This window comes from Anolis sagrei, chromosome 3, assembly GCF_037176765.1.
Source record: "Anolis sagrei isolate rAnoSag1 chromosome 3, rAnoSag1.mat, whole genome shotgun sequence".
Lineage (NCBI taxonomy): Eukaryota > Metazoa > Chordata > Lepidosauria > Squamata > Dactyloidae > Anolis > Anolis sagrei.
In genome coordinates this window covers 136752076-136771336 of record NC_090023.1, presented here as the reverse complement: position 1 = coordinate 136771336, position 19261 = coordinate 136752076, and the positions used below count along the sequence as shown (strand labels likewise).

Genomic DNA, 19261 nt, shown 5'->3' with positions numbered 1-19261 from the left:
AATAGAGGATCATAATTCAACAGGTCTAAGGACCTCCTCAAAAACACCACCAAAATTGCAAAGGGAGCATGGGGACATCACCCCACGCTCCGCACTGTTCTAGGTCCCCTCCTCAACATCATAACACAGGGGGAAGCATCAGGCAGGCAGCTCCAACAGTAGATTTTGATAGAAAGATAGAATAGTAATAATATCAACACTTTATTTATAATCCGTCCTCTCTCCCTGAAGGGACTAAGGGCGGTTTCTAAAGAATAACAAAAATGACAAACATTCAATGCCGAAAACAGACAAACAGCAATCAAAACATAAACATAAAATGAACTCAATATAACTTATAAAACTGAACCAAAATTAAACAAAAGATTAAACTAAATAAACATAATATCACACAAGAAGTCATACCAATTAACACACAGTAAATTAAAAGCATAAACTAGAATGTCAAATCAGCAGACTGAGGTGAGTATCCAATATCAAGGTGAGGATGTGTGTAAGGTATACTAATCCCGTGCCTCTCGTGTTTCGCCACCGGCTATTTTTTGGTGGTGGCAGGATTTTTTGGCAGTTTCATCCTGGAGCCACCTTGGAAGTACTTCTCTGGAGTGTGATGGGAGGCAATGGGCTCTTTGGCAAAATTGCTACAAAAAAAAAAACCAAAACAAAAAAACAAAAAACCCTGCCACTGCCGAAAAATAGCCCATGTGAAGATGTCCTAAGTCTAGTCAGTCCCTGGATAGGAAGCTTCTTGGGAACCCAATGCACATAGTTCAGATTACTATTAGAGATGAAGGTATAAAATGTTTTAAATAGTATGTAATATTCATTAACCAAAATGTATTGACAGATTTGAAATTCAACTATTTGGATGTGTTTCCCAGTTACCTGAAGAAAATGTGTTCTGAAAAGAAAAGGAAGTTAAATAAGACCGTATCCTAGCACTCTTACATTAATTGAACCTGCACAATATGTTCTCAGCTGATATTATATAGAACTCCAGTGAAATATGTATCGATTCACTACTCAGAAATTATTAACTTTAAACATCTGAAAACAAAGTTGAGGACTACTGGTTTTAATTCTGGTTGGTTGTACTCACAACTGTATAGACCAGAATTACTTTATAGAACTTGGGTCAATCATTTGCCACATTAAACTCTTAATGTTACTCATCCGATATAGACTTTCAGTTTTATTTCTAAGGCACTGCTAAAAATACTAAAAAATGAGACAATAAGAGGAACAGTTCACTATATGACATGCATTCTGTCTTTTCCACTTAGTGCTGAACACCGAAGCTTTCAAAACAGCGTATACAACGATGTCAGAACAGAATATACACATTTATCCAATGTGCCAAGTCTACTTTTGTCTGACTCAAAAGAAATTAAAGATGTTGTAAAAGGATGGGTAGAAGTGAATATATATTTAATCACTGAAGAGGTTAAGTCTAAAAGAGAGAGAGGGAGCAAACAATTTAAATAATGTCATATATATGAGAAGGAAATGACTGCAACACCGAGCTCAGTGTTCACCTCCTTGAAAACACTCACTTTACATAAGGAGCACAGGTTGAATCCAAAGGTCTGTGCATTTCGAGATCCTGCATTCATGTAGTTTCCCATTAGCAATACTAGCTCCAGAAGCTGACTGAAGCTCCTGCTCTTCTTTAGCTCTTCACAGGCAGCACTGACAGCCATGATGTCAGGTTTGATGTTGTTCACCTGTTCCTCAAACTGAAGCTTAAAAAGAATTGCATTCAACCGTGGCTTCAGCCTCTTCACGTTGCTCATCTGATTGAAAAGAAAAAAGCTGTCTAAAACCCTGTTATGCCTTAGCAGTGAATATGTCACCATAATCTTGCATGATTTATAGGTTTAAAGCATTAACTTCACACTTGTGTGTTAACACAAAACAGATGAATGAACAAGAAACAATAGTGCACACAAATGTATTTATGAATATGATTAAAAATGTTGTCTTCTGCAACCTAAATGATGTAGTAGTACAAAGCAAAAATACTGCCATATGGGAAATATACATTAACCTTGGTACTATAATAGACAATTGTAATCAACAACAGAGAGGTTTGTTTGTTTGGGTTTTTTCGTGGTTGAAAGGGTTGACTCTCATCAACATCTGAAACAGTGCGTAACCAAAACAGTAGAATTCTTAAATAACAACACATTGTAACGAACGCCTATCATTAAACCACATGTGTAAGAACTGGAACTTCTTGCTTTGTTATGCAGTCTTATTACACATAGCTTAAACCAGACCTGCAAAACTTGGCAGTTGGTAAGGACCAAAATTAAAATAGGCTAAACTACTTCAAGCTGCAGATAGATTTTTAGTGCTTCACTTTTCAAGGAAAGGTATAAATATTGATTTAACTATTCTGCAAATAAACCATATATAAAATGGGGAAAATTCAAGTAATATCAATTAATTACACTTATTACTTTAAATTTGTATTTATCATGAAATCAGATTAATGCTTTAAAAAAAATCACTTTGCTTAGTAGTAAAAGAAACTTCCCAGCAGCAGCAATTTCATTCCAATCTGAAAACTGTTAGTAGCCACCTCATTTTATGAGCTGACTTTTTGAAAAAACATTGTTCCCCACTGAAATTTTCACCAATTTGGACGCTTAAATTTATTTTTCAGAGCCCCTGGTGGCGCAGTGGGTTAAACTACTGAGCTGCTGAACTTGCTGACAGAAAGGTTGGTGGTTCGAAACAGGGGAGCAGGGTGAGCTCCCGCTGTTAGCCCCTGCTTCTGCCAACCTAGCAGTTCAAAAACATGCAAATGTGAGATCAATAGGTACTGCTTTGGTGAGAAGGTAATGGCGCTCCATGCAGTCATGCCAGCCACATGACCTTGGAGGTGTCTACGGACAATGCCAGCTCTTTGGCTTAGAAATGGAGATGAGCACCACCCCCCAGAGTTGGACATGACTAGACTTAATGTCAAGTGAAAACCTTTAACTTAAATTATTTTTCACTGGAGTCTAATTCAGTTAAGTCAAGATGCTTTGATTTGAAATGACAATGAAGATTATATTCCTTAGGAATGGCTATTACTTCTTGGCAAACAAGGCACAATATTTTGTCTCTATTGTAAACGAAGAGGTATCTATTTGTTCACTCCAGATTTAACACTCTGATTTCATCTTCCACTTCTTTTTATCACCCATTTTACAAAATCATCTCCCTAAACTTAAATATTTGTAAGTAGCTGCTCACATACAAAGAAATATTGAACTGAGTGTTTGACCTTGAAAGAGTGCCAAACATACATGTAGCTTAGTGAGTGGCCGCACAGTGAGGGAGAAGCTGTTGCTGCTCATTGTACAGCAGGCATCAGCTACGTTGGCAGGTATGTCCACCTCACTTTGTCCCTGTTCAATGACAGTAATAATCAAAAACACAGCAAAAAAGATACAACTCTCATCCCTCTCAGACTAGAGACAGAATGATAGTGGCTCGTTGATGCAGGTCACGTGACATACAGGAGAGAGTGGGCAGTGGCAACTCACTTGCCTAGTTACCTGATCGGCACAATAGTGACTAGTGGAAGGCTGTTTAAGTGGGGTGGCACCAGGTTATGCCAGGCACACATTATGCATGGACGAAGCACTCACTGCATCAGTACTTTCTGTTCTCTACCTTTTCACAAGCCACTTGAAATCCTTTGGATGGTTGTAAGCAGCCCAAAAGACCATTTATTATCTGAGTTTACTTTAAATGAACACTGAATATGTTCAAGTAAAGTGGTATTTCCTAATGGAATCTAATATATTCACCTTGCAACAATTTAATGGTCTCCAGGGGTTTGAAGCACAAACAAACATGTCCCATTTCACTCTCAATAGAGTTTCAGACTATGTTTTGTGCTAATCATCACACTATCTGGTATCAAAGATCGGAAACTATGGCTCTTGTTATTCTCATGGGACCCTACTTAGATTAACTAAAGGTAAGGAATTGTGGCAATGTTGTTGACTGGTAGGCATTTTGCCAAGACAAAGGTGATTTTTCCACTGCTAAAGAGGCATGTGCCCACTGGTCCAAAAGAAGTGTGGCCCAAGGAAGAAGTGGGTAATTCTATGTCAGTTAACTAGATAAGCACTTTTAAATGCTTGCATAACCATGGTTTCTTGATAGTTAACAAGTTAATTTCACTGTGTAATTGATAAAGTTAGTCAACTGCAGCATGCATTTGGCAGTCTGCTGCTGAATTTTGGCTGTAGATCAGAAAACTTTTAATTTATTTTGTGCTTGGCATTCTGCAAAAGGCTTGGGATTGTATGCAGCCTGTGAGCCGTGCATTACCCACCACAGGGCAGATATGGCATGGATCAAATGTCTTGTTCTTGTCCTCCATACTGAACATTTTCTTCAAGAGCAATTTTTACTAACTGTCACAAGTATAGCACAACTAAGCCATCATGATCTAAAATTAAAAACCATTTAAAACATTTTTTAAAAAACAATCAATCATAAAAAGCTGCAGACAGAATGTGTTCACATTATGCAATGTTTCTATAAAATAATCAAGGTGTCAAATACACACACACACTAAAATAAAGCAATCAGAATTAAAATCAAAGCAATCAAATTCAGAACCAAGCTAGAAATGATTTCAGAGTTAATATAAGCAGCAGCAGCAAATATCTATGCCAAAAGGAAGTGCATCTAAGATGTCTATTTAAAATAAACACTGAGAGAGGCAAGACCAACTTCTGTAGGCAGAGGATTCTGTTTTCTATGGACCACCAAACAGAATAGAGGCTGTCTTAGTAATGAACTAGATCAGTGCAAACAAACTGAAACTTAATTCAAACAAGATAGGTGATTCAGGTCAGTCAAAAGGCAGATTAGGGAACAGGGATTGAGCCTGTACACTTCTGCTAACAACACAGGTTCACAGCTTGGGTGTATTCCTAGATTCAACATAGATTGGGAAGCTCAACCCTCTTTTATCTTTGCATAGGCAGAACTTTTTTATTGTTTTATAGGTTGTTGAAGACTAAGTACTCTTAAGGACTGGGTCTTGCAAAAGTGAAGTAGTGTCTGTGTTTTGTTTGCCATTTTTAACTGGTTTTAATTTAATTGCTAGTTTATTCATACTTTTAACTTGTCATATGGTATCTTTTAGCTATGCCAAAACGCCCTCTCTGTTGCACTCCAGGTCTGGAAGCACCTATGACCATTTAACCACACAAGAGTCCAAGAATATAAACCAACAGTTTATCGTAAAAATATATAAAAAGCATATAAAATTAGGAATGAAAAAGGAAGATATATAATACAAAAAAGTTTAGCAACAGGTGATAACCAGACAATAATCCAAATGTCTTCTAAAGTTCCAGTGGTGACAAAGTCCAGGAACAGCCAGAAATCACAGATACAGCATAAGTCCACAATCCAGAAGGTATAACTAGTAAACTTGAACAGGAGTACATGAACAGAAACATAGAAAACTTCCAGGATATATTAAATCCAAAATTAAAGCTTGACTTGAACCAGGAACAAGAGAACTCAAGCTTAGCTTCTTGCTCTAACGCAGCATTGCCTGAATTGACCTTAAGGTAAACAACTTGTTGTCTAATAGACACCCATGAAACCATTCAGTTTCCTGTGAATTTCCTTCACAACTTTCCCACTTAATCTCTCTTAATGACGCAACCATCATTTCCCAGACTTGAATTTCCAGACTTGAGAGCCCATCATTTTGTGACACAGGAAAGCTCACAATCCTCCCTAAATCATCAGTTAAACCATCAGCCTCTCATTGATCTACAACACTCTCCTTTGTTCCCACCAAAAGAGCTTGCGTGGGTGGTGGTAGTCCTTCCCCAGATGGTTCATAAAGAGAGATACAATCCTTCAGATAACCTGGACTCAAACCATAACCACCGTAACTGCCTTCCTACATACCTTCACAGTGAGATGAGTAAAAATAAATAAGGTATCATTAATTATGTACACAAGATATGTGCCTTCTTTTATCTACACCTGTTCATCATATCGAAGGGCCTCATAGAGAGATGTGAAGGTTTAAAGCAAAAATAAAATAGAATAAAAATAGTACAAGTTCTTGAGACCTTTGAAAGAAACTTTTTGCTACTGGAATAAAGGTTGACTTCACATGAATGACAATTCTGTCCTTAGCGAAAGACAGATAGATGGTCCTTAATGAAGAGTATGCTCAGTTCTGAAATGGTGGATGATGTAACAACTACTTAGAATATCAACTTGTCAGATACTGTCAAATGGTTCAAATAGAAGCTGTGACAGCTATGCATGAAGAGAACTAGTGTGTAGTAGAGCTGCTGTTGAATGATTTCCCTTTGAGGAATAGTTTCAGATAGTATGTCACAAAAGGGGATAAGGACACAGCATGATAAATAAGTAAGTAAAACTTGAGGTCTTCAAAAACACCTTGAAGATTGGGGTGAGGGTGGTTATACTTCATCTAGGAAAACTTGAGGAGACATATGCCCTTCGTCTTGCTTGCCATGCATTTTGTAAAGAAGAAGGAAGAGATCGTCTGGCTTGCTGGCAACTCACAACACTGAAACTAGTATCTGTGTTGTAGAACTTGAAATAATTTTAATGCTATTTGTAAAAGTCCTAATAAACAGCAAAATCAATAGCTTGTTCATCTGTTGTGCTGATACTGAAATGAAAATCATGGGGTTTCTCCACCAGGAGGCGCAATTTCCACATCAGATGGTTAATGGGATACCGTTTTCACCCTGACTCTTAACTCTGAAGGTGTATTTCCTAAGGTAGAGGTTTGCCAAAGTTAAAGCATTAATGCTTGAAAATCTATGTCAACTACTCTGGGTTTCAGACATTTGATGCAGGTCCTTGACAAAGACACCTTTAACAAAAGTGTCACAACTACAGATGTGGCTACTACAGATGTGACGGGATCTTATAAGTGCATGCTTCTGTTGGGTTTTTACAATGTTCTAAGGTGGCTCTCACTCCTGATAATGTCATCATCAGATTTCTCTAGCAATAGTGCACTGATATTGCAGGAGAAGCCACAATAGAAGACAAGAAAGATGGCATGCCCATTAGCAAACTGCTAAAATATCTGAATATTTGGGATATATGGGAAGGATACAAGCCAATTTATACCTAAATCATAGTATGATTTAAGAGTTGGGTGTTTTTTTAAATTATTGTCTCTGTGCATTGTGATAAAGATGTTGGACTCTCTTGTGTAATATTTTTAAATCACCCAGAAAAAAATTTTTTTTTCAATTGTTATTAAAATAATGAAATCATTTTGTTGTTCATTTGTTCAGTTGCTTCCGACTCTTTGTGACCTCATGGACCAGCCTACGCCAGAGCTCCCTGTCGGCCATCACCATCACCACCCCCAGCTCCTTCAAGGTCAATCCAGTCACTTGAAGGATGCCATCCATCCATCTTGCCCTTGGCCGGCCCCTCTTCCTTTTTCCTTCCTTTTTCCTCAGCATAATTGTCTTTTCTAAGCTTTCCTGCCTTCTCATTATGTGGCCAAAGTACTTCATCTTTGCCTCTAATATCTTTATGAAATCATAAATATCAGTAAACACGAAAAGAGGATTGTGACTTACCACAATAGCAAATTGCTCTGGTTCAGACAAGTTATTATATTCATTTTTCAGTTTGGACAATTCATCAAGTTGCTTTTGTTCAGGAAGATGATTTATTAAATTCTGCATAACAGGAGAAGATAGGAAATTCGACATCTTATTTCCTTCTATTAACATATATTTCAGTCACGTTTTATTTTGTACAATCAACACAAGCTGAAGAGGGATTCAACCTAAACTCATCAGGTATCCTAGAGATTGCCAAATTAATTAAACAAAATCATGTTTTATTCATTCAAAGGTTAAATATCTGAAACCTAAAATCAACTATGGTAAGAGGTAACTGCTATTTAATTAATTCAAGAGTCAAATATTTCACTCCAAAAATTGTTTAGGATACCATAGTACCATATCATAGAAAAACAGGGATATAAAACTGCAAATCCATTCTAATAAATAATGAAGTTGAAAGTTAACCCATTGGTAAGAGAAATGCCTAAACATTCTCAAAAGCTTGTTTGAAAAGCCACATTTTCAAATCCATACGGAAGGACAATGGGGGGGGGGGGTGTCCAATCTCCATGGGGAAAGTGTTCCAAAGCTGGGGGGGAGCACCACTAAGAAGGATCTCTCTCTGGTCCCCAGGAACCATGCCGGCAGATCTTAGAGCCCGTGCCGGTTCATGGGGGTGGCAGGAGCAGTCACGAAGATAGGCAGGACTGAGCCATTTAGGGCTTTGTAAGTGATAATCTGCATTTTGATTTGGGACCAAAAACTTATTGGCAGCCAATGGAGCTGCTTTAATAGGGGGATTGTGTTTTTCCTATAGCTAGCTCCAGTTAGTAGACTGGCTGCTGATCTTTGCACCAATGGCATTATCCAAGCTGTCTTCAAAGGCAGCCCCACGTAGAGTGCATTGCAATAATCCAATCTAGATGTAACTAAGGCATGGATCATCATGGCTGCTGCTAAGATGTCCAAGATAACTAACACACTCCCCTTGTCTAGCGCTCTGCGGAGGTAATCTACCAAGGTAACCACAGCTGTCTCCATTCCACAACCAGGCCTAAAACCAGACTGTGATGGATCAAGATAATCGGTTTGATGCAAGAATCCTTGGAGTTGAGAAGCCACCATTCACTCTTGAACCTGGCTCTGATTGATGGATCTTGTTCATTTGACAGGTCTAGCTATGCCATGGAACATAGCAAGGGGTTACATTGTAAAGCTACAAGTAGACACAACTGACCAGTGTACCTTAAGTTTTGTTAAAGCAATCACAATCATGTACATTTTGTATAGGAAAGGGAAATTTAGAAAGTGGCTGTTAAGGGAGGAATTAATACTAAGCAACATATAGAATTATCAATCATGTTACATGTTCTTTTAATGAATGATAAATTGCTCTGTAAATGAAAGGTTGCTATATTTACTTCTAAATTACTTTGCAGGCAAGTTAACAGAATAAACAAGGAAAATTCATTGACATCTACTAATAAAATATCTTGTCAATTTGCCATACCTGAACCATGGATTCCGACAGTTGATCTTCATCTATTTCCAGAATCATTGTTTTTATTTGTTCATAAGGCACCCGAAAAGATCCTAGGAAGATAGCTAAGGGTGGGGGAGGGAAGCACACATACACTATCAACAGTACTGTACCAGTTTAAAGAAATGCTAAATACTATTGCTTTTCTCAACTTATCTACCCAGCTGTAGTGCTCCCTGAGTAAAACTGGGGTTGCTAAGACATGATTTGCCAATCCACTTGAAATTTGTGAAACATTACCAACCTACATGAGATCCAAAAGCTTTTTAAAAGACAATAAAAAGGAGTAGGGGACTTTCTATCGCTGTGCTATAGAGAGTGTTTTAAACTACTGCATCTGTGCATGGTTTGGCCACTTTTTTTTTGTCGTGTCAGGAGCGACTTGAGAAACTGCAAGTCACTTCTGGTGTGAGAGAATTGGGCTACATTGAACTCTGTGGTTTTGCACTGATGTGTTATTGGGGGCTGTGCTGTGGTGGTTGGGTTGTGGAGGGATGGGTGTGCTGTTTTGTGGTGTGTGCTGGGGAGGGCATTTAATTTTGTTGTGCAGTAGTACAATGACAATGACAATAATTGTATTCTAATCTATTCTATTCTAATGAACTAGATGCTGTGGAAGAGGCAAGAAGGTTCATACTGCATCTTGCCTGTATGATGTTCAGAAGAGATTTTAAACTACTAATGTACTCCAGAGGTTCACATCATCTTCTCCGTTTAATATTCTCTCTTCTGAAGAGACATGTGAGTCAAAAATAGAAGAAGCCTATCGGGGCAACCATCTAAGGATGCTGTAAAAGGAGACAGTGATACCGGACATCTATTACAGACGTAAAGACATATCAAAGTACAAAAAAAGTCTAGTTCAAAAAGGGGCAGTAAGAAGGATCAAGGTTTGAGAAGGACAATCAGGTAAAGATGTCAATACAACAGAGTGACATCAAAATTACAATAATAAAAAATAAATCTCAAAGAATAGCTGTCTATTTATGGAAGATTTAAAGACTGAATTAACATAAACAAAACTGGCTGTGTTGGGGAGATGACAGATATTTCTATTTATTTTAATTGTTTTACTCTGGTTTTATAAATCTCAACGCCCTTTCAGCTACATACAGAGTTTTCTCAGTGTTACATAACCTTAAACTATTGAGATAGTTTGCTGTTGTGTCATAAAATGACTTTGCACTGCAGTTCTAAAAGTAGCACTCTGATATCTGAAACAGAGAATCTAAATTAAAAAGTAAAACATTTTAAAAAAATCAAATCTACTCAAATGTTTTCAATAAAATAAAACATTTACTTACACAGGTTTTGGGCAGTCTTTGGGTCCAGAATTTTGAGTTCTTTGATTCGTTTTTTAACAGGTTTCTTTTCTTCAAGGCCTTCATCTTTTTTTGCTGTCAGGGGCAAGTACAATGCAATGCGTCAGAATAAAACAATATTAAAACATCCCTCCAAATATTAGACATTTCGGATGTCTAATTTATATCCATACAAAAATAAACATGTGAAACTTTCGTCAACATTGAAGAAGCATTTCATAAGCTTTGTGATACTACTGTTTTAGATTTACCCTATATACTCAAGTATAAGCTGAGCTTTTCAACCCTTCTTTTTGGCTGAAAAAGCCCCCCTCGGGTTATACTTGAGTCAAGGTTATTTATTATTTTACTCTGATGTTGTTGTTGTTGTTGTTGTTATTACATTTTACTCCATTTATTATTATTATTTTTATTATTATTACATTTACATTATTTTACTCTATTATTTTTATGACATTTATTATGGGGCGGAGGGGAAAGCTCCGTCGAGGCCTGAGCCTGCAGATCCCGTTGCGGATCCAGGAGCTCCAAAGGGGGAAGATAGGAAGGGTCTTTCATATGGAGCATGGTCGGGAGAGGATCTTGGAGCTGGAGGGCGGAACCGGAGAGGTGAGTCATCGGTTCCAGTATAGGGGGACTCAAGGGCTGTTCACCAGTGAGTTGCCGTCCCTTTTTTTGTTTTGAATTTTTTTCTTTCGCTTTCGTCACCCTCGTGGTTTGCTTTGAGGGCTTGGACTTTTTTCTTGGCGGCTCCGTTGAGGAAGCATTCGCCTGGCCCGAATCTCGCCTATCTCCAACACATGGAGAGGGAGGCTGAGGGGGCTCTTGGGCTGGGGAGGAATGGGAGGGGGCTGGAGGAGCCTGGGGAGCCAGGGCACGCTCATAAAGTAAAGCTTTTAATCTTGAATCTCTGCCCTTGCGGGCTCTAGTTGTAAAGCTCAGACATATCTCACATGATTGGGGATTGTGGGCCTCCCCAAGACAAAGTAAACATTTGGAGTGTTTATCGGCCTCGGGCAGAGTAGCCCCGCAGGCCGAGCAGTTTTTGAAATAAGGAGAAGACATGCTAGCCTGCAATAAGAGTAGTCAGCCGGTCCAAGTCAGGAATGGAGAAGACGGGTCAGAAGGCAGTCCTTGGTCAAAAGCAGTAGTATACAGAGAGAGAACGTTCCGAGATGCTGTCTGATTAGCGCGGAAAAAGGAACTACCTCTCAGCCACATGCGACGGCATATATACCGAGGGGGCGGGGAGGTGGGCGGAGCTTAGAATAATCATTTTTTATTCATTAAACTTTAGAATGTTCCGGATTTCTGCGCATGCGCGAGGGAAAACCCATAGGTGTGGATTTCGCAGAGGACACGAAGAATAATTTTGGGGTCCGATTTTCAATAAAAACGGATATTTACCCTTGAAACTATTCTATTTTATTTGTGGTTTGGATTGATACATCTAACTCCAAAAGCAATACTTTTTCCCACAGTAATTGATGCTTTAAAACATGCTTAAAGAATGCTGTGCGTTGTCAAGAAGATTTAGAATTTTAAGTTCATGGTTATATATTTCTGTAAATATTATTCCCATTAAAGACGGTTTGAAATATGCCACTGATGTGTAGATGACACCCAGCTCTATCATTATTACCTAACATTTCGAAAATTTATTTGAATTTGAAGTCGTGTTATTTTGATTTATATTACTGCAGTAATTTTATACAGATGTGCAGTGTTTTTAAAATGTTTGTGAAAATTGGATGTGCACATAAATATAAGCAGACATAAATCTCCATTCTTTGCAAATAAAAAACTTGCTCAGATCAGTCTTGAATTGGAATTCAAATGCTGGGCAAGTCAAAGTGAGTTGACAACTATTTGTTTTGTTAGGGGTCCTTTTCAATCTATAATTCTTGAGCATTGTTTAAATAACCCAGTTCATCAGACAGGGCTCTTGTCATATGTAAGCATGTTATTAATGCCTCTTTGAAGAAGATTACTATTTCCACTTACTTACAAAGGAGGCAGTGATAAGATTTTTTTTAAAAAAAGAACGAACTCTTCAGCAAGTAGAACTACTGTTATTAACCCTAGACAATACTATTAAAAAAAATAAAACTTTGTGTCATCAATGCATTGTAAGTTTACAAAAAAGGCAGTAACTCAATAAGCAAATAAACCAAATAAGGATGAACTGGGAGGTAAACTAGAATTTGTGTTCCTAGTCAAGAGTGTTAGCTTATGCACTGACACCTTCTCTCTCATGCCTCAAATACAGGCAGTTCCCAAGTTTTAAACAGGATACGATTCTGTAGTTTTGTTCTGTAATTGAATGTGTATGTAAGTCAGAACAGGTAGATTTTGTAAGTGTAACTCCAAGTATCTATCTATCTGTCTGTCTTTTGGATATCATAGGGAAGGGTTAACACCCCCCTGTGGTTTTTGTTTTGATGTCTGTAACTTTGTTCAGAAGATTTCCCCCACGCTTTCTATCCTAGTGATAACTGGATTTGGAAAAATTTGGCTTGTTGTGAAAACAAGGATATGAGAGAAAGCTTCAGTGGAGACCCCTTTTCTCCACGATAACTCTTTCAGGAGTAAATTTGCCTGCCTAGGGATAGATTTACCAAATAATAATAATAACAACAACAACAATAATAATAGGGTGGGTTCCAACATATAAAGGCAAACATCCAATGCCTCCATAGAACAAATAAATACCGACATAATAATCCCAGAAAACCCCCACATATGAAAACAACATTATAAACTAAAATAAATAAATTAAACCAAATGTAATCAAACAAAAATTATATAATGACATAAAATCTGAACATAAAACATGCACATTGATTTACAGAAGCCAACTAAAGTTCACAAAATTACGTGGGTTGATTGTATGACCAGTTATGGTAACTGGGCTAACATGGACTAGCAGAGCCTGGATACGATAATAGTCCTGTAATGATCTCCCATTGTCTAATCCTCCTCCACTCTGTATGCTAGTGAGCAAAAGTAAGTCTTGAATTGATTTTTGAAGGTGAGGAGGGAGATTGACCTCACTTCCTGTTGTCTTACCCCCGTTCTTAACTATGCATTGCTTGTAAGTTAGAGACTGCCTGTAGAAGATGTCTTCTATGTCTAGTTATGCTTGGTCTGATAGGGATGGAAAAGTAAAGGACTGAACAGGGAGCTGGCAAACCAAGGCTGATGATTCTGAACTTTTGTACATTTTTTTTGCTCCATACCTTAGTGAAACCCACACCTTCAGATATGAGATTAACATGTAAATCAAGCAGAAATTATTTAAGGAATTATGGGATGGACTTATGTGGCCTGTCAAGTATGCTTGCATCAAGAAATGTGATCCACTAATTAGTGATATAGCTATGACTTATTAAGGTAGGCTTTGTAATTACCATACAGAAATGCATACATGCTTAGTTCTTTGTCTTGTTCAGAGAATCAGCAGTAAGTCAGTAAGCAAATAAACCAAACAAGGGTGAACTGGTGAAATGTCCACCTTGTGGTTTTGAGATCCAGACAACTTTTCACTGCAGGTAAATAAAAGTTTGCAATTTACCACTCTGTATTTTACTAACTAAAGTATACCAAGGACCTTATACCATTCTTAAGTATAATAATTGTATATGTGCCAATTAACCATATCCAAATGAAAACAAAAATAATTGTTTTCATTTGGCAGAACATCGGCCACAAATCAACGTATGACTTGGAAGGAAATGAATAATTACAACATAACATTCATTAATACCTCACATTAACAGCTTCATTATTTTTTCCCTCTTTCTGAAGCTTTTTTTCTTCAGTAATGATATGTACTGTACTTTTTGCCACTAAGAGTCTACAACAGGCCTCTTCAACATGCAGCCCTCGAAATATTTTGGACTTCGGCTCCCAAAGTTCCTGACTATTGAACAATCTGGGAGTTGTATGCTCAACATCTGGGGGACAACAGGTTGAATAGGTCTAATGAGCATTCTGCAACATTTTCCCAGATGTAGATATTACTATTTGAAGTAAAGCCAGTAGGGCATTCTTAACTACAACTCCCATAACACAACCCATATTTTCAGTCTTTCTAGGAAATCAACAGGTCTTCTAGAAAGATTATATGGTATACTTCCCCCCAGAGGTTACCACAGAGTTGTGTTGGACAACCTTGCAAATTTCTAGAGCAGTGGTTCTCAAACTTTGCTTCTCCAGATGTTTTGGACTTCAGTTAAGCTGGCTGGGATTTCTGGGAGCTAAAGTCCAAAACACCTGGAGGAGCAAAGTTTGAGAAGGACTGCTCTAGAGCAGGGGTCCTCAAACTTTTCAAACAGAGGCCAGGTCACAGTCACTCAAACTGTTGGAGGGCCAGATTATAATTTGAAAAAAACAATGAATAAATTCCTGTGGATACTGCACGTATCTAATTTTTAGTGCAACCCCCCCCCCCCACTTAAAAATACAATAATTAAAATGAAAAACAACTTTAACAAATATAAACTTATTAGTATTTCAATGGGAAGTATGGGCCTGCTTTTGGCTGATGAGATAGGATTGTTGTTGTTGTTGTGTGCTTTCAAGTTGTTTCAGACTTAGGTTGACCCTGAATGAGGGCCAGGTAAATGTATCTGGCCCCCAGGCCTTAGTTTGGGGACCCCTGATCTAGAGGATATGCTCTAGGTACTCTCTAGTTCCGCCAACAGAAAGTAGATGTGCACTTTCCCAGACGTCATGTTATTTAATAGTAGTTAGTCATATCCATGGTTTGAGGTAACTGCAGCCCAGTCAGAAACCTCTCCCCACAAATGAAGGAATATTACTGTGTATCATTACTGGTCGTGATGATTGAAACCATAATGACCTTGTAATGGTTGATTATCTAGACCCAATTCAATTTGGGTTTGGGACAGTATATGGGACTGGTGATTGAATTACATTATGTAACAAAATTTGGAACAAAAATCTGTTCCTGGTTTGAAAGTGTTATTACCCATTTAATTGTGCAATATTTACTTGAAAGTAGTTGTTATACTCCTGAAACTTTGTTTTTGTGGCTGCCACAAACTTCGTTGAATTGAGACTCTGTGAGATATTCATTGAAAACCTATAGCAAAATGCTGTAGGCTGTCACGCAAAAACAAAATTTTTGCAGTTAAATAAACTTGTCCCATGTTTATATGATAGAACCAGTCAGGAAATGACATTTATAACCCAGAGACAAAAATCATGTTAGCTTTATCTATCCAAAGAACTGAAAAGGGAGTGGTGCAATAGTTCTGCTGGACCTCTTAGAACCACTCAGCATCACAGACAATGACAGCCTTTTGGCCCTCTTGCGGTGATTCTAGTGTTTGGCTTAGAAAATGGTCAGAAAATAGTGCTAGAATACTGCTTTGGCTAGTTTTCTAATACAGTGACATTTTAATTTGATACCTACCATATTTTTGACAAGAAAATGTATGCTCCAGTTTGAACAGGAGATCAGGATTCTCGTATTTGCTGTCATTTGCCAATATCCAGAAACAGTTTTCATTCATTTCTTGTGGTCTAATCTGTAAATAAATAATAATGTCTGGTTTTATTTATTTATGTTTCCTTAGATGGTTTGCTATTGATTGATGAATGTCCTATAGGCCTAAATAATAATCATGTTTATGAATACATCATACTTCTTACCTCTAGAGTTACTAATATAAATGTTCCGTACATAATACAGGAAAGAATATCCATTCTTAATAATGGCTTAGACTTTATTGTGGTTCAAAAGTAATACATAACCTAGGGCTAGGGTATATGTAGCCTTCTAGATGTCATTGGGCTGCAACGAACAGGCAAATGACGAATAGTATTTTGAAAGCTGCAGTATCCACAGCTCTGCTATAATCGTTGGTTCTCTAAAGGAGAACCAACCTGTGGATCTGCCGATGTTTTTGCCTTCAACTCCCAGAAATCCTAACAGCTGGTAAACTGGCTGGGATTTCTGGGAGTTGTAGGTCAAAACACCTGGGGACCCACAAGTTGAGGACCATTGGTATAAGGGAATTCTTACTGGTTATACTGAGCTTACCAAATATGGTAGCTGGAATTACAAAGGAATTACAAAGGGTTTCCAAGCACCAATGAGAGCATGAGTGGGAGGGAGTGAACTATGCTCTAGAAAGAAAACAGAACATACTGGTTCTGTATTATAAAGGCTCTGCTCTTCCCCAAACTTTAGACATATCACTATTTTGGACAATTCAACTATTTTTCATCATAATTCCTAGTGGTCTTCCTAGCTGGAGATTCTAGAACCTGGAGACCAAAAAAGAGCTCTTCCTTGAAATAATTCTGTACCTAACCTTCCTCTTTGTTCTTCAATAACTTAGGATTATAAAGTGTATTTTTTTCTTTAAAAAATATTTTTATATCCTTTATAGCAGTCCATGTCAAGCTACTTGATGTTGAGGAGAGGCGATTTTTCCTCTCCATGCACCAGGAATCCTTACCATATTTGAGTTTACTGGCTGCAATTGGTTCTTTCTTTTCTGGAAACTAGCCAGGGACCAACAGCCAATAGCTACCTGCCCATGGACCACCACTTTGAATAACACTTTAAAGCAGGGAGCAAATAAACCATATAAAGGCTAATGCAAATATTTTGACAGTGTTTTCTCTTACAAATAAATACACCTGGTAACTCATTTGCAGCAGATCATGAAACTGTGGTTTTTTATTGTTCTTATTGGGTATTTTCAAGTCATTTTTGAGAATCCTAGGGTGAATCTATCACAAGATTTTCTTTACCTGCCACCAGAAAGGCCCATCACTACTGCTGAATTTACAGCTGAACAGGTAGCAGCAACAATAAAGACAATACTTTTCCTTTTAAGGGGGGGTATTCTTCATGCACATTGCTTACATTAAACTTGGCTAGTTGTGTGCATGCACCTACGATTTCAAATTGCTTGTCAACTTATGGAAACCCCATTATATTTCATAGGGTTTTCTTGACTGATTTTGCTAGTTCTTTCTTCTGAAATATAACCCAGAGCACCTGGGATTCATTGGTCTCTCACCCAAGCATTAATCAGAGCTGACCTTGCTTTGCTCCCAAAACCAGATGAGATCTGGTGCCCTTAGGTATTTAGTGCAACCTTCACTAAATAGTGCCTTAGAATCCATTCCTAGAATCACTTCAATTCTTCTTTTACCTTTGACCAGTTGAGTCTTTTCATAGTGACCTCGGGTTTAAACTCCTTTTTGGGCTTCAATCCAAAAGGCAGCACACGAGAAGTAGGAGAGTGTTGTGCCCCAGACAATGGTGGTAGTGGTGGTGGAGGAGGGACACCAAGAGGAGGATTTCCTGAACCATTAGTAAAGGAAGCTGGTAACGGAGGTGGAGGAGGAGGTGGGGGTGGAGGTGGCACAGCCCCAGTGAAAGGTGCCAATAAATCGGGGGTTGCATCAACTTGTGGGAGATGTGTGGAGCTTTCCAAAGATGTTCCATTAGTTACTGAACCATCCTGAAAAGGGAAAATTCAAAGTTACGAATGAAATGTTGTAGAGTCAATGTATGTCTCACATCAAAGCTGAAATGCCAGCTATTATATCACACAAAACCACTCTTGGCTATGAATTCAATACAGGAATGTAAAATATGATGTCCATGAAGACAATCATCTTATTCAGTTTTTTTATAAGGTAATCAGCTTAACAGTTTACAATGTGGTTGTCTTTTCCACAAATGTGTAATGTTACAGCTCATCCAAGAGTCTGAATCTCAACTGCAATGCCTAACAACTTGCTTCCAAGTTGGCAATTACCAATAAAGCCTAATGGATCGGATATCTATATCGCAATGCTGTTGCTCCTATGGCTGTTAACTTTCTCAAATGACATCCATGTTATTTGCTGCTCACAGTCATAAGAACTGAAGAGCATTGCTTAAATAGATTCACCTGGCCCAGTATTTTCCTTCTGTGGCCAGCAGAATGTTTCTGGGAAACTATGAGCAAGGCCGAGTGGAAGTGCCTCCCCCATCCAAATCTGGCTTGTTCCAAATGCAGAGAAAAACAAACATGTACTTATTCACATAGTGCATCATGAAAAACAGTGAAATTCAGTGCCATAAGATGTAGCAATGCTTGTTTTATTTATTTATTTATTTATTTATTTGCGGTATTTGTATACTGCTCTTCTCAACCCTGAAGGGGACTCAAGGCATTTCACAGTGTTGGCAACAATTCAATGCCATCGATAAAAAACAGTATAAAACATCAAAATTGATCCTCCCCTGATAAAACATTAAACATTATTAAACACATCATATAAAATAACATCACATATCACACAAAGACATAGCTGTTGCCCATAAACAGTTTTGGGTCACTACACTTTCAACTTTCACTTTAAATATTCAAATGATGGGACGAATGCTTGGTTCCAAAGCCAGGTCTTTAGCTGTCTCCTAAAGGTCAGGAGGAAGGGGGCTGACCTGATCTCACTTGGGAGGGAGTTCGACAGCTGTGGGACTACCACCGAGAAGGCCCTGTCCCTCGTCCCCACTAGCTGCACCTGTGAGGCCGGTGGGGCTCAGAGCAGGAGGTCCACGGAAGATCTTAATCTACAAACTGGTTCATAGAGAAATACGTTCGGACAGGTAAGTTGGACCAGAGCTTTATAGGCTAAAGCCAGCACTTTGACTCATGTCTGATAGATAATAGGCAGCCAGTGGAGTCGCTGCACAGAAGAGTTGTATGCTCCCTGTGTGATGCCCCAGTTAACAACATGGATGGCTTTATAAG

At 38.2% G+C, this 19261-nt stretch overlaps 1 protein-coding gene across 1 annotated transcript in view; it reads right to left on the bottom strand.

The window, feature by feature from the left end:
• DIAPH3 (diaphanous related formin 3) overlaps positions 1-19261 on the bottom strand; it is a 145603-nt gene that overhangs the window by 95460 nt on the left and 30882 nt on the right. Inside the window, exons 16-21 of the mRNA XM_067466911.1 lie at positions 17669-17980; positions 15913-16027; positions 10455-10547; positions 9121-9215; positions 7620-7721; positions 1554-1793 (exon numbers count right to left, since the gene is read on the bottom strand). Of these exons, the coding sequence (XP_067323012.1) occupies positions 1554-1793; positions 7620-7721; positions 9121-9215; positions 10455-10547; positions 15913-16027; positions 17669-17980 (957 nt within the window). The remainder of the gene's footprint in view (positions 1-1553; positions 1794-7619; positions 7722-9120; positions 9216-10454; positions 10548-15912; positions 16028-17668; positions 17981-19261) is intronic.